The 21030-nt window shown below is 40.4% G+C and overlaps 2 protein-coding genes across 6 annotated transcripts in view; both read left to right on the forward strand.

Annotated features, from left to right (window-relative positions):
- Positions 1–1303: 1303 nt before the first annotated feature.
- Positions 1304–12241, forward strand: bco2l (beta-carotene 15, 15-dioxygenase 2, like). 5 transcript variants are annotated; one of them, XM_028414626.1, is made up of 14 exons: positions 1304–1767; positions 2303–2370; positions 3066–3107; positions 5219–5396; positions 5634–5845; positions 6266–6381; positions 6489–6591; positions 6909–7049; positions 8336–8496; positions 8908–9078; positions 9500–9637; positions 10255–10437; positions 10626–10736; positions 10978–11518. In XM_028414626.1, the coding sequence occupies exons 3-14, from the start codon at positions 3077–3079 to the stop codon at positions 11092–11094; spliced, it is 1662 nt and encodes a 553-aa protein (XP_028270427.1). In that variant the 5' UTR covers positions 1304–1767; positions 2303–2370; positions 3066–3076; the 3' UTR covers positions 11095–11518. The 5 variants fall into 5 exon arrangements, 4 of the variants coding, with proteins under 4 accessions (XP_028270427.1, XP_028270428.1, XP_028270429.1 ...); XR_003671272.1 differs by adding an exon at positions 11529–12241 and having other exon boundaries at positions 1305–2370; positions 10978–11440; XM_028414627.1 differs by lacking the exon at positions 2303–2370.
- Positions 12242–14629: 2388 nt separating this feature from the next.
- Positions 14630–21030, forward strand: part of LOC114441558 (GDNF family receptor alpha-2-like) — a 47030-nt gene continuing 40629 nt past the window's right edge. The window contains exons 1-3 of the mRNA XM_028414541.1: positions 14630–15028; positions 15157–15316; positions 16477–16833. Of these exons, the coding sequence (XP_028270342.1) occupies positions 15265–15316; positions 16477–16833 (409 nt within the window). The 5' untranslated portion in view covers positions 14630–15028; positions 15157–15264. The remainder of the gene's footprint in view (positions 15029–15156; positions 15317–16476; positions 16834–21030) is intronic.

Raw genomic sequence — 21030 nt, forward strand, 5'->3', positions numbered from 1 at the left:
GCAGACACTCTGTTCATGAATCATTTAGTTTCCCAGTTCACCACTAGATGGGACAATTTATCTGTTTAGACACCAAACTGAGTTGTTTTACAGATAAACAAAAAGCAAACAATCTTGCTGGATATTGTGATTTTTTTTTTGTATGTGGTTTAAAAAACTACATCCAAACTTTGCAAAGTGAAGCATTTATAAAAATCAATCCTCAGTTTCACTGAGACGCATCTGAGACCGAGATCAGACAAAAACCTTGACACTGAAAATGATAGTGAAGAGACCTCTACGCTCCCTAGAGAATGCCTTCAACACATAGTTGTACAGTTGAACAGTTTTGTCTGTAGTTAGAGAGCTACCCATTTACACTTCCCTGGGATGAAAAACGCTTGAAAAGCAGCTACAAAACATGCTTAGGCATCCCCATACTGCTTCTCTGTGTGTGTGTGCGTGTATGACATGCATCATATACATGCATGCATCCCTGCCCTGCTGTGTGAGTGAGCTTCTCCACAACTGTGATGTGCAATTAATTGAAATCCAATTAAAAATACTCTTCAAATCCCTAAAACATTATCACATTCATTACAGACCAGTGTCCACAGTAGATGCCTCCCGTGTTTCCTATTTTGTGATTAAACCTCTTGTATCCATTTATTTGATAGACACAAGATAATGAAGTGAGGTGCACACGGAACTGATATAACTACACTGAACGTTAAAAAAAAAAAAAAAAAAATAGTTGAGTAATTTATCTCAGTTAATGTATTTCTGTAGCAAACTATATCAACCGGACCTGAGAAACATTAAAGCATCTTGATTGAGTTCAAAACCTCTGATCTCCTAAGCCTGCTCGTTACCACTGAAACATGTTTATATACAGTCAGAGTCTGTCATGTTCTGTAATGAGGGTTACGAATTTCATGGCTGAACTGATACTGAAACTCCCCCTGCAGGTTTTGAACTTTTGTACTTTTTTTTTCTTCCTTCTCTATCAGAAACAGCAGCTGAACTCTGAATGACACTGTGTGTGAGGTTTATGGTTGGCTTATATCACGTCGGGGCAGTAAACACTGCACTGGTCATTGCCATTTTCCATGTGGAGCAAAGGAGAAAGACTTTGCAATAATGTATAAATATTATTGTGGCACGTCTGTGCTATTGGCTGCAGCCAGCTGTGCGGTTTTTTTTAACTCATTTCCCACTGCATACTGTTCCTCCACCACTGGTAATGTAGCATGCCTCTGCATGGGAGATGTTGATGAAGATTCTCAGTCATCCAGGTCATAATACGTAGAGAAAATTGAAGCAAGGCGCCTGGACTTGTAGAGTCTGAGACCACCATCTCTGTTAAGGGAAGGTTTTTCCAGCTTAACAATTCCGTAGGATCTTCAACAACCATGACATCCCGGTCCATTTCAAACCAATGACAAGACCGAGACAGAAGAAGGGAAAAACAGCAATGTGATATATGCAGTCCAGGAATGCTCTGATCTGCACATTGGAGAAACTAAACAACTATTCCACAGAAGAATGGCTTAGCACAGGAGGGCACCTCCTCAGGACACTCAGCTGTTCACCTTCTTCTTTTCTTCTTCAAGGGGGGGTATTTTTGGTTTGTTGCACTAGTGTAATGATCAGGCCATTCTCGGCCCTCTAATGTCCACATTGTTAAGGTTTCTGCTTTCTTAAAAAAAAAAAAAAGCTATAGCGATGTATTTTCCAGTGGTTGCCTCATTTGCCACAGGCAGTGTGTTTTGAGCTGGAGGGCCTGAGGTAAATCCATCGACTCTCTGCTGCTGATTTGCTTTTATCATATCTACTGATTTTGACAGAGGTTCTACGTGCTTCCATTTTTGCAATTGTTTGTGCATAATATGGCATAATATGTTTATTTCATTTTGATGCCTTTGTTTACTGCAGTCTTTGCTTTCTCATGCTTTAGAAGGTTGGGAACTATTACTTTAATTACATCTCATGAGCACATCATGACCCAACCGGTCTTCTCACAGGTCTTGTGCGTACATGCCGGGTTTCTATTTTTTCTTGTTCACAGGGAGAAAGTATAGCACTGGGTAGTGGGGCTGAGTGCAGTCTGTCTGTTTTACCACACAGCAGTGCTGTAGTGTTTTACAGATTTTACAGATGTTATTTGGTCATTTTGTTTGTCATGTAATGTTAGGGAAAATATGCTCATGTAACAACTACACTTGGCTTGCAGTTCTGAATTCTTGGTACTTTCCTGGAATTTAACAGCATAAGAACAGGTCACAGGTCCTGACTCTGTGTCCTGATCTGACTCCGGCTATAGGAAAACAGGAAAGGGAATATAAACATATCAGAAGATAGGAACCAGCTGTGCCAGAATTGCTTTGGGAGGTGAGAGGACTGTTGATAATTCTCCTGTAATATGTGTCAACCGTCTTAATATATTCCTGCAAGGCTGAAGTTCTGTCTCTATTTTGTTGAGTTCATCTTCTACAGTAATTACCAATCTATGACATATTATACTATGACATATAAACAAGGCAAATAGTTCCATCCATAAAATACATACTGATAAATACACTTACATAGTTTTGACTATCATAACCTCAGTCTACTTATGCACATTATTATTGCAAACAGCTTTCATCATTAAAACTCCAACTGAAGCTAATGGACTAGTTTAACACTGATTGACGTTGTAACATTCACAATATTGTGTCAGTAAATTCTGTATAAATGCATGTGACACATGTCTGCTGTAAGATGTTAGACAGTGTATAGATTAGATAAAAGCAGCAAATGTACATTGATTATGTGTACCTGGGTACATAATAATCTAAAGGTCATTTGCAGAAGAATCTAAAACAATTGTGATATCGTAACATAATCTGAGACAGGCTTTTAGCTTAGGTTGAGATTTGGGCAGAGATTTTTCCTTCAGAGTAAATAGCAAAATCCTTTCTAATCTTCTAGTGTAGTGATATGTTACTGTTGAGTGTCTGCAGGGATCACCTCCTAAACTTGGGTCCAAAGGTTGTACTCATGGCATGTATAAGTTCTCACTGTGTCTCTGATCACACCCACAGAACATTTAGCCATGTCTACGACTGCTGAGCCCCAGACACACAGTGAGTACATACCTGTGTCAGGGTGATTATTATAATATTTTACATGATGATTAGAAAGCAAAAAGGTCTTTTGTATGCTATTTTATAATTAGAACATGATGATTAAAGTGAGAAGTTGCTTTGCGTAAGTAGCTTTTGACTGAATCCCTACAATAAGATGTTTGTTATCTTTTGACTTTGAGGAAAGGGCATGACTATCTGAAGCTCACGTACATTTAAAAAAAATCAATGTCTAGAGATATGTAGCCTTTTAAAACAGACTCTATTCAATAGCATTTGATGTTAAAGCCCTTCTATACAGTTCCACAGGTGTGCATTTTAATGTTGTAGTTTCTTCTGCTGGGCAGGGTGACATTTCTTTTTTTTTTGCATTTGAATGTGAAAACTGCAGTTACAAGACATGTTGGCATTTCTATTGTTCCTGCATCAAGGACTCCTGCTGAATCAGAGCTGGTAGAAGAATATGCACAATATCTCATTAGCAGCTTTTAGTGATTGTCAGCTGTTAACTAAATGGATGGCTGACAGGTCGATACACAGTAACAATGAAAAGAGCAGAATGTATAAAGATGTGCAAGAGTATGACAGCCTATTCCAACAAGGTCATGGGGGCTGGTATACTGACACACCATTTGCCACAGGGAAGACAATTTGTTAAACAGATGTTACAAATAAACCATCGAAGCAACTGTGATTATCAAAAAAAATAAAAATAAAGGAGAATATAAAAAAGCAATACCTGAAGCTATTATCCACAACAGTTTTGAGCTCGTCAGTGTTGTTTGTTGTTTTGTTTTCATGAGACTCAATATTGAATGTTGGAAAATACCCACCTTAAAATGACGGCTCACATTCGAGTTTGCAATGCAGCAGTGATCACATTCAAAACTGACTTTATACGAAACTGTTAAAGCCTACAGTTGTTATCTCTGTATTACACATTCTCCTTTTATTGTCTGTTTTATGTGTGTCATGGGAATGACTGAACAAAATCTGCTGATTGGCTGCAATAACAATTCACATGTTCAGAAAGACTCTACAACCTGTAAGCTCAGCATGGGGGCGCTGCTTTGAACCTCAGTGATTTGCTTTGGCTAATCACATAACTCTTATGCATATTTTACAACCTCCATTATGTGGAGAGATATGAGGTAATGAACAGGAATTGGTTATTGAATAACAGATAAGACGGTAGATAGTGCAGGTGTCATTCATAGTGCATGACCCCAGAGAGGCATCACTTCACACCAAGCTGGAGCTGTTACAGCACCCCACTGTCACCTCACACAGAACGGATAATATTTATATCACAAATATAATATTTAATTGCTTCTAAATGTCTGAATGTCTGATTTGAGAATTAAAAACCTACGCAAGAGTATGCACACAGTTATTTATCACACAGTTATTTAAAAAAAAAATAGTTCCTGAAGATCCTGCTAGCTAATCAGTCTGATCCACGGGGTGCTAGCACATGGTGTTTTCTTGCATCACTTCTTCATTCATGCTTGTTCAAAAGGTCCTAATCTATAAATGGTTCCAAGCAACACAGAAAAATTGGTCAGAAAGTGTGTGTGTGAGGAAGCATCAGCTCTGACTGTTTATTACTTAGAATCAGAATCAGAAATTTATTAAATAAATATAAATTTATTAATCCCAAATTTCAAATTTCCTAATTTATGTATTTTGGTGGACATTTAAGAACTATTTTTGCCTTCTGGTTGTCTGGGAGGTGTGGCTACCTGAGGAGGAGGCTCCAAAACTATTAAATTCTGGTGTGGATGAGGGGAAAGGGGCCCTTTCTTCATGTGGGGAATAGTAGCAGAGAAACTTTCTTAACTAAAAGAAGCTGAGTTCTGTTTTTTATTTTGTTGTTTATTTTTTCTACCTCCACCATTTTTCTCTGTGTGTGAGAAATAAAAACAGATTTTCTTGTTTTGGACGATGCACTGCCTCACCATGCTTTCTTGCAGCTCACCTTGCAGCAGTGTGGTATTGTTGAGCTAAACGTTCAGTTGCTGTACAGCTATCAGCATTTGCTTTATCTTCTCAGATTTTGCAACATGTGTTTAGCCTTTTAGTGACCTCTCTCCTCTCCTCTCCTCTCATAGCACCTAGCAGGCTGCGATGCCCGCAGGCCAAGGAGCTCGAGAGCCTGGCCAATCTGGTCCGTTCTGTGGAGGAAACCCCTGATCCTATCCCTACCACCATCAGAGGAACAATTCCAACCTGGATCAATGGGAGCTTCCTGAGAAATGGTCCTGGGAAATTTGAATTTGGGAAAGACAGGTATTTGAGGAACAAACATCTATAAGGGAAAAAACATTACCTTGCTTGGTTTGCTCGCATGTCCCTGCAGTCAGAAGGGCTTTTTTCCCCTCTCTCTGTTTGTTTAACAATCGACTGGCTCCTCAAATAATGAGTATTTTTTCGGTCTCAATTGTCCCACAGTGCTCACATCACTCAATCTACTTTGTCTTAAGTAAATACCCCGGTGAGAAATGAATTGTCTTTTGTCTCTGTCAGATACACCCACTGGTTTGATGGCATGGCCATGATGCACCGTTTCCACATCCACGAGGGCAGAGTCACTTACAGCAGCCGCTTCCTGAGGAGTGACTCATATGTTCAAAACTCAGAGAAGAACCGCATCGTGGTTTCAGAGTTTGGGACCTTAGCCATGCCTGATCCCTGCAAGAACATCTTTGCACGCTTCTTTTCACGCTTTCAGATTCCCAGTATGTGTGTCTTTTTTTTACATACTGCATAATGTATGTAATCTGCTTCGATGCAGCATAATGCACCACCAGCAGTGCAAGATGCTTTATTAAAGCATGTATCTATGCATATAGGACAGGCAGCTGCACCACATTACCAAAAGCAACAGTCAGAGAAAGATATATATATATATATGAACATTTTTCTTTAACACTAATGTCCTTGACAGTATGAAGTGTATTGTGAAATGCTTCTCAAACCTGTTTTTTATTGAAGAAAATGTAACAAAAGCAAATGTGTGTGTCTCGGAGATCAATGTAAACCTTGATATAAAGCCTCTGAAAAATTATGGTAGAAGGAATTGATTTGAGTTCTTAGTAATATTTGTGAGAGAGATAAGCGTCACTGAAACATGTTTCTAAACATCCATGTGTGAACAGAGGCCACAGATAACGCCAGTGTGAACTTCGTCAAGTACAAGGGAGACTATTATGTGAGTACAGAAACCAACTACATGAGGAGAATAGATCCACGGAGCCTGGAGACAAAGGAGAAGGTGAGTCTGTAACGCTGAGAAATACATTCTCCATCAGTCCGACACTTAAGATGGTGATTGAATACGAAGGACGGTAATTGGGATTTCTTTCTTTTTATAAATGTAAGGTGGATTGGAGTCAATATATCGCTGTCAACTCGGCTACAGCTCACCCACACTATGACCGTGAAGGAGCCACATACAACATGGGCAATTCCTATGGCAGAAGTGGTACTTATTTTTTCTTCTTTGACAAAAATATTGGTATTTTCATAGACGGGTGCCAGTTCTCAACTTCCTGTGTGGTAGATTATACAATAATATCCAGATTTTGTGCTTTTAGTTAGTTACTGGTTCTGCAGATTGCACTGTCAGATTGTTTAAAATTTCTAAAGCTTGTCCAGAAAAATGAAATCTTACTGATTTCCTCAGGTTTGTGTATATGTTCTTATTGTCTATAGCTGTGGGATGGATGCAGGTTTATGCCTTATGCATACTTAAAAGTAAAATAAAACTATGTACAAACTTTAAGTGTTTTTGACTTCTAGGATTTTATTACAATGTTATCCGCGTTCCTCCTCCTGAGGAGAAGGCAGCAATGGAGGATTCAGCAGACCTGACTGGAGCCAAAGTGATTTGCTCCATCCGTGCAGCCGAACCCAGGAAACCTTCCTATTATCACAGCTTTGGTGAGATACACACTGCAGCATAACAAACACACTATGCACACCGTCTTTAGGTTGTCTGCATGCTGGATGTACACTGAAATGGAATTAATGAATTCTCTGAGAGACTTTGCTTTTTTCCTGCGCTGACAGGGTGAATCTACTTCACTGAAACTTTTCATATTAATTACTAATTTGAATTCTCATCCTGCCCTGCTTCTTTTTTTGTCAATCAGAACTCCTTTGTCTTTATATTCAGCTCTCACTATCTCCGTCTGTATGCCTGCCTCCAACTACTTCACACACTCTTTGGCCCTCATAATAATAGGAAATCTGTGCAAAAGACACATAATTAACTTTTTACTGTAGTTTCTTCCACTTTTTAACTCCAAGAGCCCTTTCACTAAGATGCACATAATTTGTTTGTGTTTGGATGTTTTGCTGGCTAGTTGCAATTTATTTTTTTAATCATACGTCTATATGTGATTCACACAGAATGTTGATGTTTATAGACAGTCTAAGTCTCTGCTGAAAGAATCCCAGCCCGAACATGATTTCTGCTGTGAGAACTAATCCTTCCAATAAACAAACACATGAGGACTGGATATCAGTAAAGTCAACAGTGTCAAAAGCTTAGCACATAATGGAAGGAGGAGGAAAATGTAGATGAGTCAGGTTATAATGCTTACGCAGAATATGACTGGAATAAGGCTGAATCCAGTCAGGAAATGCATAAATGACTCACCTTTTTTCTTTTTTTCCCCTAATTAAATCTCGGCCTATATTTCCAGCTGCCCACCTTAGTTCTGCCAGAGAGAATAATGTACAGCTGTACAAAGCTCCTGACATGCTACATATATTTCAGTGGAGTTATAGTAAATGAAGGATCATGTTTAGTGTGTCTCCTATCAGTAAAGGTTAATCTAGAGGGAACAAAGATTTAATTTGCAAAAGTAAAAGCTAGCACTGGATGTGACTCTGCACTGAGGGAGGTGACTTCAGACCCTCCATCACTTCCCCAATTAAACAACTTACAGCCACTTAGAAGCACATTTTTCAGATACATAAGTCACTACTAAAGTGATGTTGACAGGTCACATGGCCTTGTAATAATTTGCTAGCATACGTTTATGTGGCAGAATGTGTGTATAGAAAGAGCATTACACTGATTTGACACACAGCAGCTTTCTACTATTGTATGTGCATAATTAGTCATGGTGTGTAATGAATTATAATGGAAAAATATTGAATAAAATGTGTCATTTGTGTTTTCCATTGTACACTACCGTATGTGTGCTTTCCCTCTCCAGTCATGTCGGAGAATTACATTGTGTTTGTTGAGCAGCCGATCAAACTGGACCTGCTGAAGTTCATGCTGTACCGGATACAGGGAAAAAGCTTTCACAAAGTCATGTCCTGGGAGCCTCAGTATGGAACCATCTTCCACCTGGTTGACAGACACACAGGCAAGGTGTGTTCCAGCACATATTTATGCTCTGTACAGTAGACTGTGAGGCAGGTAGCACACTCCATGCTGAATAGACTGAACCAAAACGGAGAGCTGGAAGATCTCTTCATGCATGATGACATTTATTTTGATGAAGTCACACTCTGGTGCCATAGCCCTCCCTCATATATTGTTACTCACCATTTTTTCATCTCATTACACAGCATGCCCATTAAGCATACAATATGAAATTTTCATTATGTAAAGGTGCAACACAATAACAATGTGCAGCACCAAGGAGAGAGCTTGTCTTCAAATGTTAAAAACAGCACACCAGTGTCACCTTGTTTGCCTGAAAGCCTGTGTCACTTTAAATTATTTTCTTAATATTTTATGTCACTGCATCCTCACTGGCTGTTGTGACCGGACCTACAGGAGAGCCAAGTGAAGTATTGTGCGGCACCCATGTTCATGCTGCATCAGATCAATGCTTTTGAGGACAACGGGTTCTTGGTGATGGACATGTGCTGTGGGGACGATGGTGAGGTCATCGGGGACTTCACTTTGGAGAACCTTAGAAGAGACTCAGGAGAGGAAGTGGACAAGGTGCTACATTATGTATCTACCTACATATCATTCAGTATAAACATGGCAGCCAACGAAGAAAAAAGTTTATTCAAACTATGATTGTTTCTTAAAAACAAATAGATTTGTGTTTCCAAACATTGGCAGTCTTCTCTTCTTTTCACCCATTGGAATCAGTGAGAGTTTAGTGAGGAAGTTGTTCATTTGCAATCAATCTTCTTTTCTTGCACTTTTCAGCTACTGATGCAAAGCTCTTTTAAATTCCTGTGATTCCATTACTTCAATCAAAACAAAATTTAATCAAAACATAAAAAACATGATTTCTCCGTTAGTAGCTATTTTGTATTCTTTAGAGGCTGATTGTTCCTGAGGTTGCGCTGCACCTTTTATTCAAAGGAGCCACACACACTGTTTTTCATGTCTGTCGGATTTCTTTTGGCAGTTTTACAACTCATTGTGCAGAAACCTCCCAAGGAGATATGTCCTGCCTCTGACTGTGGATGAACAAACTCCTTTGAACCAAAACCTTGTCACTCTGCATAACTACAAAGCCACAGCGAAGAAGACAAAACCCGGAGAGGTAGGATGAAACCGTATGCAGAGTGCGGTATGGTCAATGCATTTATTATTAGGTAATACTATGTTTAACTGGAATGCGTAGAGTTGAGGTAAAGAATAAGGCCTATAATCATGATGAATGCAGCCGGTGCACTCCCACACACTCTGTGCAATTATCCAGCATGATGAGATGCTTAAGTTACTCTCTGCAAGGCAGTCATTTCACGACTTACTGCAGATAATAATGATGTCCACCATGTAGCAATTGTCGTCAATTGCCGTTTAACCGACTTATGCGAGGCCCACACACACACACACACACGCACCACTTTCTTATGGTGGGAGAAATGATGTTTCAGTTGTCATGACTACCTAAGTGACACTTTCCTCACTTTAGTTCTTAGTGAGGATGCTGTTCTATACTGTACACATAAAGCCTGAAAAACACCTTTGAAAGTGCCAGTGGCTACTAAAAACAAATGCACAAACATGTTTTTGTATATATTTAACTGAGGGAAATTATTAACCCATGATTGTTCTGAATCTTGTGATCGTAGCAAACACAGCACAGAAGTAGCTTAACCTTTATCTGTGATGTTAAAGCTTTTTTTTGATCAGAGTAAAATCCTGACCTTACAGGTTTACATGACCCATGAGGAGCTTCACAGTGATGAGCTGCTGCAGTACGGCGGCCTTGAGTTTCCTCAGATCAATTACGAGCGGTGCAATGGCCGACCTTATCGCTACTTCTACTCCTGTGGCTTTGGACACGTCTTCAGTGACTCCCTGTTAAAAATGGATGTCCACACCAAGGAGCTTAAGGTTCTTTTATATCTCAAAGAATACTTAAAGTAACCTCATTGTTAACTGTTCTGAGTATATTACCACATCAAAGCAATTTCTGCTCCTGTTACACCATCATTGAGAGGGCAGCAGAAGGTGGATAGCTGGCTCTCTAACATGAAACAGCTCGGAGTGAAGCACATGTCTGTGTTATCTTCCCTGAATAGGTGTGGCGTTACCCTGGCTTGTACCCGTCTGAGCCTGTCTTTGTTGCTTCGCCCAAAGCTACAGAGGAAGATGATGGAGTGGTCTTGTCAGTCATCATCACACCCAGAGAAGTAATTTAAAAATTTATATTTATACAAGGTAGCAGCTGTCATTACTAACTTCAAGAGTAGCAGCGTTACTTTGAGGGATATTGACATTTTCTGTGAGCTTTCTTCAAGAAAAGAAAACATTTGACAACGCATAGGGAAGAAAAATGCTTTAGTGCTGTCGCTGACATTATGGTGGGAAAGATTTTTATTTTTATTTTTTTTTAAACATAACATATTTAATCTCTTCTGTATCTGTCTCCAGGAGAAAAGTACTTTCCTTCTCGTTCTGGATGCTAAGACCTTCACTGAGCTGGGCAGAGCTGAGGTCCCTGTCAATATCCCATATGGCACCCACGGGGTGTTTAACGAGATGGGTTAGATGTGCAGCACTGTGGCAAATTGTTGAAATAGAACCAGCAACCAGCCACAGAATTGAATATCTCCGTTCTTGTCATTGCCTGTAAAACTCCTGAACTCTAAACAGAAGGAAAGAAATAAGAAAAGAAAACTGCAGACTCACACTATTTGTTTTTGCCTCTTGATACGAATAGTTGCATGTCCTCAGTTAAAGTTAGAAAGATGGCAATCTTCTAGAGGTTAACAAAAAACGAGAACTCTGTGTAGCATCATCGGAACACCGATAAGACTTATCCTTCTTGTGTTCTTTTATTTGAAATAGCCCAGCCAGAGAGAGAGAGCGAGAGAGAGAAGGCACCATACAGATGGTACTTACAAATATTTTAGCTGGAAAACGATACATTAATATCATGTTCACATATTAAAATAAAATATGTTTCCCTTTTTTTCCTAAAGTGTTTTTGCATCATCACACCAGTGGAAACGTTATACTCCCAGCGAGAACAGAGCAGCACTTAGGATATGTAAAAATGCATCAGAGGAAATTCAATTTCTGTCAAAGTAATGTGATAGAAATGGACAGTGTCTGAAATGCCTGGAAAACAAATGGATATAACGGGTCGATAGCCTCCAGAGAGTCTAGGAGCGGGTCACATCAGAGGTTTTTTTGTGCGTCCGCTCAAAACAATCCAAAACAAAGTTGTCGTGCATGTAAACACTGACATTTAGGAGCCTGTGTGTGAACAAGAACGGCTTGTTTCGCTGTATTAAACAGTGAGCTGAACAAAGCAGAATACAGCCCAGTGCATGTGAGGTGGCCTACAGCTTCACTTGTCATTCCACAACTGACTTTACTGGTGCTTCATTCGTTGGCTCTTTTCACATTGATTTGAATGGACTGATTTGAACCGACTTCAGGCTCTGCACCTGATACAGACCAAGATGTTTCAAGTACATTATGACCCACATTTTTCTCTGTCTTTTGTCATATTCATATAAAAACTGACATTCGTTCAGGAGTTTTTTTTTTTTTTTACTTGAGAACTTTAAAAGATATTTTGCAAAGGCTAGTTTCAACCTTTAATAATTTATGACAGCAAGCAGAGGGTTTCATCTTTAGCTTCCTTTATTATTCTGAACTGAAGAAAATAAAAAGTACTGCTTAAAATTAACTTCATGCTGGGAATTGACAACACTTGTGTTTTTGTCATGTTCTTTACTCGACTCTGTGTCTCTTAATAAGCCTGCTGTATAGGTCTCCCAAGATACACATTAATTATCCCGTAATTCCTAATCTAATCAGTCATGATTAACCTCTGTGAATGCTTGCATGTGTGTTTGTGTATGTACATATTTTAAGCTCGGGTTTCATTAGTACTCCCTTCCGATGGGCATGACCAGCAGAGTGAGATAGAACGACCTTTGCCCTCAAGTAAATCTCGGGCTGAAATTTGAAGCGGAGTCTTATCAGTGCGGTCCAACCCGTTCTTTTATTTTGATGTATTATCTGATGAGACGTTAAGCGTGAGGATTGATTCATCATTCAATGTGTAATTCTAGATAATTAACCCTTTAATGGCCGTTACTTTTGAATTCACCCTGTGTCAAAAATGCACACAAACAGTGTGTATTTGTATGCCGGGTGTTCTGTCCTGCTTTCAAGGTGACAGCTTTAGACTGTTTGAGTTCTTATTTGACTCATGAGAGTAAGCTCTCCCCCTCAACCCCCCACTGTCTCAAAGTTATTGTGCATAGTCTTAACTTTGACTGTTATCTGTATCATTACTTCATATCCCATGAATTCATAATGATATCATCTATATTCACCATATTAGACACACTTCTCAGAGGCAGCCAGTGATTTCCCCTCAATAGTGAGAACAATATCCAGATTTGTCATTTTCTATCTTCACGGTCTTGAGCCATCTTTTGGGAGCGCAGTTATCTGACATATAGATAATCTTCATCTCTGCTCGCATGCGTGCTCTTTCTTCAGAGAACATGCAAAGTGTATGCTTATTTATAAAGGAGTGTAAAGCTTTGTGTGTGCTCCTCTGTGGGCTCTCTCTAATTGTACATGTGGAAAAAGTGCAGATGCTTTATGAATTCAGAATGGAGCAATTAAATACCCACAGTGGTTGGTTAGGGCTCCTGCAGTGTGAATAAATTCTTAACTGTGAACCTGACAAAAAAAAAAACATGTGATGAGAGGATTTATCTATATGGTGGACAGAAATACTGGGATGCCTCTTACAGTGCTACTGTAACTGTTCTAATCACTACAACTTGTTTCCTTTCCTGCGTTAATGCCTTTAGGTGTTATAAAATGTTTTTGTCAGTGCTCGAAATTGCTTGGACAGCTCTTGTTGGAATAAGTTAAAACATGTATTTGAAGCTGATGCTTGAAAGGTGAAATATTTCAGTTTAGCAAAGAAATATGCATTTGGAAAAAAAAGACAATTGCAGGCTATACAGAAGCACTAATTCACTACAGGATATTCATGATGATGCTTTGCTGTGTCCTCATAATGACAGCGACTTCAAACTCGAGAACGGAGAATAAGCTGGGGCCAATATAAGCAGAATGAGGGTGATGTTGCCATTATAGCAGCGAGGTCTTTTCCCTCTTGGATGGAAGCCTGGGCTGACAGTCAAACATCATTATGAGCCAGTAGCCCTGCAGTTTGTCACTGTCACAACCTCTAAATAGAGACTTTGTTTTTCAAGATTTGTAAAGATTTATGACATACTGGGCACTATTTAAGCAACGATGCACAGCGAAGTCATTTTGTTTAATGTGAAGCCACTTTGAAAAATGGCAGATATTGTGGTGGGGCGAAAGCGTCGTTATTTCCTCCGAGACATTGTGTCCTTTCTCCTTTTTTTTTCATTTTTTGTAATCTTTCTTACAATCAAGAGGAAACACAGATGTTATGTGAAGTGTGGGGATATTGCTGGAATGAATGGTGACATTTTCATCATCATTGTTGAGTCCACCTTTGAACCCAATTCTTAAAAACCATTTGCAGATTTCTGAACCCCGGATGTCAGCCAAAAGAATGAAATGGCCCACTGACCTTGCTAAACTCCTGAATAAAAGATTCACTATATGTTGGCTGACTGGATGGTTTTGCAATGAGCGCAAATATACAATACACTTATTATTTCTCCTTAATTCCTGCTGTTGAGGTCATTTCTCTAGCTGAATACTGAACAGACCTCTAAAGACTTCCTTATGGTGGCGATAATTGTGTTTTGAAGGATATGAATCACAGAAATTGTTTTGAAAATGTAGCCTTCCAATGAAAAAAATCTCACCAGCGATGGGCCCAAGTGAGGCCTCCACATGCTAAGGGCCACATGTGTGTCCTTTAATAGCAGGACGCTTACACCGGTATTTCTATAATTGTTCTTGTAGTGTAACATTTATTATTAGGGGCTTCTGTGTGACCATTTTTTCCCCAGAGTGCACCTCTCTGCAGCGCCCCCTGCCGGCCCTCAAGGAGCCCCACTTTATAAAGTGCCGTGATGCCTCGGCACGCATGCAGTCAGTGAAAAAGAAGCGTTCACTCCCCTCCAGAGGAGCGCACAGCTTTTTTAGAGGGAGCCAGCCAGTGGTTGAGAGGACAGAGGGGGAAAAATATCCAGTCAGCGTTTTGTAGCACTCTCAGATGAGTTCTTCTACATCGTTAGAGATATTGGAATAGCTAACAGATCATTTTACACCAGTTTAAGGACTGTTTTAAGGACAAATTGTCTCCAAGGGGCAATTGGAGCGGACAGTGTGAGCTCTTATAATGCGGAGAGATCAAGTCCCAGTAGTTTGTCGGTATGAACGTATAGCGCAGACGGACCCTGAGAAACTGCTTTCATGGATTGACTGACTGACTGATTTTGCGTTTGATTTTTCTTTTTTTGTTCAGTATCAGGGTATTTTTCTGTTTTCCTGTGTCGTGGTTAGTGTGTTATTTCCCAATATTGTGGATTATTTTCTTACTGGGAGTCGAGGATTGGTTGTTTTCGGAGGCGTGTGTTTATTTTGGAGGTGAATGAGGATATTATTTTTATATTATTATTTTTACAGTTAGCCTACGCCTGGGTCAAGGATCCGAAGAGAGGAATTAACCTTTCATAAGGTGGAAATACTAGTCTGATTGGAGCCCAACTTATCCTTCTTGTCTCCGAGTCCAACATGAAGTCTGTCACTGTGTGGATGTGCGTTTGCGTCTTTCTCCAGCTTGTAGGTAAGAAGTGGCATGTGGAAAGAAAAAAAAGAAATCACATTCAATTGTGTGCAAATTGCGCATTTTCTGGGTCATACAGACGCATAAGTCAGTAGTTGTTACCAGGGAGTGCGTGACTACTTTTCTTACACATTTTAAAATGTATTTTATTTTATCTTGAGAGAACAAAGGTTGTTTTTTTTCTATGTGCAGAAAAAATATTGGGCGTTCATGTTTTAACCGGAGGGCTTGGTGATGTTTAATTTTGCCTCAAACTGAACTGGATCTTTGCGAGTCTATCACATATATTGGATCTATTAAACGCTTCCAAAGGAACAGCGAGCTCATTATTGTTACAAATCAAATCAGATTTTAAAGGCGAAAACGATAAATCTCCTTTTTATAACACTCCTTGCTTTGGTGTGTTATATGACAAAATCCACCATCATCATTTACATGCGTATTGATCACCATCACCACTATCAGCAGCAGCACTGTAATCTTTGTCACTGTCTTCCAAAAACGTCAGTACTCCTTTTAAATCCAGCTGACTGATGCAATAATCTGACACTTAACTTCGTGTAACTCTTCTCTTACCCGTTGCTCCACTGATGATATTGTCCCCCTTCTTTCTCTGCTCCATGCACCAAGATCACCACAAGGGGTCTCTCTTGTCATTTCACCGGAACTGTGTGCACTTTGGTTTGTGTGTGAAGGTGCGTTTGAATTTTGACTACTGTCAATTGGCAGCAGCTGAACCTCTGTGCTCTGTGGATCACTGTTTGTTCAGTGATGCTCATTTGCGGCTTGCCTAGATCAAGTGTAGTCCTTGATTGGGTGCTCGCTTGACATCAGATGATATTCCTTCTTTGGTTTTTAGAGGAGATTAAAGCTGCACTTGAGCTTTCTTTGGTGGTTTAGATGCATTCAAATGCACATGCAATTAACAAGATCCCAGGTGTACAGAACAAATGTGGACCAGTGTGGAAAATATTAGTACTGTCTTTCTTCAAGATGTGTTTTGGCACTTGTGAACATGTAATAGGCCAGTAAACCTGTTAATGGGTTCCACATTCAACCTGTTGCACAAACCATTCATCCATGCACACAACACAACATCCATCACACATGTGCAGCTTCTGAGTCCCCCCTCCCTTCTTTATCCCCTTGTCCCTACCTAGATGAGGCAGCGGGCTCCTGGGATGGCCCCTCAGCGATGTCTGTGTCCCTGGCCAGCGGTATTCCAGGATCTCCAAGTACTGGATCTGGGCCTGGAGCTCAGCCAGAATGGGTGGACTGTATCCAGGCGAGTGACATGTGCAACCAGAACCCTCACTGCAGCTCTCGGTACCGGGTGATGCGCCAGTGCCTTGTGGGCAAGGAGAAGGAAGCCATGCTGGATAACAACAGGGAGTGCCAGGCTGCCTTGGAAGTGCTGCTGGTTAGTCCTCTCTACGACTGCCGCTGCAAGAGGGGCATGAAGAAGGAGCTGCAGTGTCTGCAGAACTACTGGACCATCCACATGGGGCTCACTGAAGGTATGAAGCAGATGGTTTAAAATGTGCAGCTTAACATAATGCTAATTTTACTACACATAAGTATTTATGTCAAACTATCGCACTCCTGTGTCAGGTCAGGTTCAGGTTCAGTGATGTTGGTTTCCTTCTGTGAAGTCAATGTACACCTTGTCTGGATCTGCTCATAGACAAGCAGATGACATGCAGTAGATGTTCTGTGGCTGTAGACGTGCATTACACATTCATTGATATAACATTTACTTTAAATGAATCTTCTGATCATTGTATTTTTTGAGCAAAGACAAAATGGATATACATTACACCACACCCATTGCCGATTCACAATTCCCCAATGTCCTCTTATTCTGACATCCAGAAGCTGATGAAAAATATATGCTTTCCCACTTTCCTCAGCCTCTCACATATAATGGAGCTATAATGGGATTACATTAGGTGGACCTGTTATGGTGCACCTATTGGTTTTCACCTAAAGTGTTCCATTTTACCATGTAATTGTGTTTCACTCATAAAGCACAGTGGCCCTTATGTGTCCACTTACGCAGGACATTACATTGCACCTTCGCAACCTTCTTGTTTGCACATTGCACTGCATTTGAAGAGCATAAAGTATTCTGATTCTGAACTGACATTACTCCTGGCCCATCCTTAAGGTTAGAAAGCACTCACAAATCTGCCTGAATGGAGATGCAGTACCCTGAGGACTGGCCTAAAGAGGAGATCCTAACCCAAGAGTGGCATTTCTTACTGCTTGTACATGTGGTCACTGTCGAGAGCCCATGTTAACATGGAGGACATTATGTAGTCAGCTGCATTGACACGTGGGTTTTCTGGTGGAAACGTAGCAAACTCTCTGAGCTTTGAGCATTCTGGGCTTTTGCGTGGTGATCCGTGAAGTGATTCGCCAGGCTGACTGCTCGTAGCACCAGCTACACTTCATCAGACTGATGGCAGCAGAGGGTCCCTGACATGAGTTCAAGGGAAATCTAATGACATGGATGCTCCCCAGGCCTTCTGTCTCCCTTCCTGTCTTTCTCTCTCTCTCTCTTTTTTACTCTTTCTCCTTTGTAATGATCTTTCTGTTCTCCCTCTGTGCCTCACTCCTCTTCTCCTTTGCCTAACAAATAGCCACATCAGTCACTGTGTTGGTGTTTGAATGCATCATGTAAGTTGTCTGGCTTTCTAGGATAGAGACCTCCTGTGCCTGCAGCATGCCCTTCACCGTTTCTTTCTGAAGAATGCTCCTCAGTGGCGTCCTGTTTTGGCCCTGTCGCCCTTGGAGATAAAACCAGCTTTAACACAAGTGAAAAAAAGCTCTTACAGTGCAGCTTTAATCTAATCATGATCCACTGTGCAGTCATGCAGGCTTTTGTTAACTGGAAACAATCTATGTACAACATCCTTCTCTGCAAACAAACATGAACAGCTGAATCCCAGCAGACCTTCTGGAAATGGTGCTAAAGAATGTTTAAAATCAGCTGTGGATAAAACAGGGAGACGTTGATGTAGTGTTTGCATTAGATATCCTGTCATGTACCTCTACATGTGAAGACTGTTAAAGGCCAGGGTCACCTTCTCTTATACAGTGGGGAAAAAAAGTACGTATTTAGTCAGCCACCAATTGTGCAAGTTCTCCCACTTAAAAAGATGAGAGAGGCCTGTAATTTTCATCATATGTATACCTGAACTATGAGAGACAAAATAAGAAAAGAAAATGTAGAAAATCACATTGTAGGATTTTTAATGAATTAATTGGTAAATTCCTCAGTAAAAGAAGTATTTGGTCACCTACAAACAAGCAAGATTTCTGGCTCTCACAGACCTGTAACTTTTTCTTTAAGAGGCTCCTCTGTCCTCCACTCGTTACCTGTATTAATGGCATCTGTTTGGAGTCTTTATCAGTATAAAAGACACCTGTCCACAACCTCAAACAGTCACACTCCAAACTCCACTATGGCCAAGACCAAAGAGCTGTCAAAGGACACCAGAAACAAAATTGTAGACCTGCACCAGGCTGGGAAGACTGAATCTGCAATAGGTAAGCAGCTTGGTGTGAAGAAATCAACTGTGGGAGCAATTATTAGAAAATGGAAGACATACAAGACCACTGATAATCTCCCTCGATCTGGGGCTCCACGCAAGATCTCACCCCGTGGGGTCAAAATGATCACCAGAACTGTGAGCAAAAATCCCAGAACCACACGGGGGGACCTAGTGAATGACCTCCGGAGAGCTGGGACCAAAGTAACAAAAGCTACCATCAGTAACACACTGCGCCGCCAGGGACTCAAATCCTGCAGTGCCAGACGTGTCCCCCTGCTTAAACCAGTACATATCCAGGCCCGTTTGAAGTTTGCTAGAGAGCATTTGGATGATCCAGAAGAGGATTGGGAGAATGTCATATGGTCAGATGAAACCAAAATAGAACTTTTTGGTAAAAACTCAACTTGTCGTGTTTGGAGGAGAAAGAATGCTGAGTTGCATCCGAAGAACACCATACCTACTGTGAAGCATGGGCGTGGAAACACCATGCTTTGGGGCTGTTTTTCTGCAAAGGGACCTGGACGACTGATCCGTGTAAATGAAAGAATGAATGGGGCCATGTATCGTGAGATTTTGAGTGAAAACCTCCTTCCATCAGCAAGGGCATTGAAGATGAAACGTGGCTGGGTCTTTCAACATGACAATGATCCCAAACACACCGCCCGGGCAACAAAGGAGTGGCTTCGTAAGAAGCATTGCAAGGTCCTGGAGTGGCCTAGCCAGTCTCCAGATCTCAACCCCATAGAAAATCTTTGGAGGGAGTTGAAAGTCCGTGTTACCCAGCGTCAGCCCCAAAACATTACTGCTCTAGAGGAGATCTGCATGGAGGAATGGGCCAAAATACCAGCAAAAGTGTGTGAAAACCTTGTGAAGACTTACAGAAAACGTTTGACCTCTGTCATTGCCAACAAAGGGTATATAACAAAGTATTGAGATGACATTTTGTTATTGACCAAATACTTATTTTCCACCATAATTTGCAAATAAATTCTTTAAAAATCCTACAATGTGATTTTCTGGATTTTTGTTTCTCATTTTGTCTCTCATAGTTGAGGTATACCTGTGATGAAAATTACAGGGCTCTCTCATCTTTTTAAATAGGAGAACTTGCACAATTGGTGGCTGACTAAATACTTTTTTTCCCCACTGTAGCTGTATGAGGACGTGTAAGCATAACTGGTGATCCTTGGGCAAACATACATTCAGGTACATACATACATGTGGGCACCTGAATGCAGTCAGAGGCCAATAAGGAAATCTTACCTGAGCTAGAACTTGGTATGTTTCTGATAACCCATGTTGACTTGGGGCAGAGGGCTGGCCTGTGGGCTTCAGGGCTAAGCCAATGTGTCTGTGAAGAGAAAGCTGATGTCTGGCAGGGATAGAGTGGGATTGATGCAACACCTTTCCCAGACCCTCCAGCCTGGTGCAAACAGCACACAGACTCTCTGCTGCCCCAGGCGAGGCGAGGTCACACTATGACAAAGAATGTCAATCATATAAAGATTCACATTACCTTAGTTAGTGTGGTAAACTAATGTGTCCGGTTGCAAAGAAAAAGTCTATATTTGAACATGAATAAGCATTTTCTGTGGACTTAAACAGGGAAGATTTCAAAAGGCTCTTTTTGTTGTTGTTTTATAATTAGAGAATATTCATTAAAATGTTCCTTTTTGGCTTTATAGATATGGTTGAGTTTGATTAGGCTACATTTTAAAGACTAGTTTTACTTTAAAGTCTTATGAACACAGGCATCAAATAATGTTGCGATCAGTTCGTCATAATATTCTTTCTCAATAGAGAAATTGGAAATTAAATAAAAAAATATATATATACATGATACATTCATGTGAGATCATGAGTGCTCTTTTTTGCAATTAAGTGAAAGCTCATATTTTTAACATGTAAATGAATGAGCAGGAATCGCTTCTAGAACATCAAGGGAGTCAGTGATGATTGTGTTTCTTGCCTCATCTAGACGATCTTTATTTGCTATTAAATCGACTGTGCCGGCTAATGGACTACATCATGTAGCATTATGTAAATCATTATAGGCATTGTACTGAGATGCAAAGAATGTCAGTCATACAAAGATTCAAAACAACCTTGTAAGGAGCTGCTTCTTTAGGTTCATTACTGTGTTGCTTCCTTTCCTTA

Source organism: Parambassis ranga, chromosome 9, assembly GCF_900634625.1.
Source record: "Parambassis ranga chromosome 9, fParRan2.1, whole genome shotgun sequence".
Classification (NCBI taxonomy): domain Eukaryota; kingdom Metazoa; phylum Chordata; class Actinopteri; family Ambassidae; genus Parambassis; species Parambassis ranga.

What these genes read in the sequence shown, in the direction of transcription:
- bco2l (XM_028414626.1), top strand. Translation starts at nt 3,077, where the DNA reads ATGTCTACGACTGCTGAGCCCCAGACACACA. An exon ending in GCCTGGAGACAAAGGAGAAG is followed by an intron (nt 6,382 to 6,488) that starts GTGAGTCTGTAA and finishes TATAAATGTAAG; the next exon opens with GTGGATTGGAGTCAATATAT. An exon ending in AGAAGACAAAACCCGGAGAG is followed by an intron (nt 9,638 to 10,254) that starts GTAGGATGAAAC and finishes CTGACCTTACAG; the next exon opens with GTTTACATGACCCATGAGGA.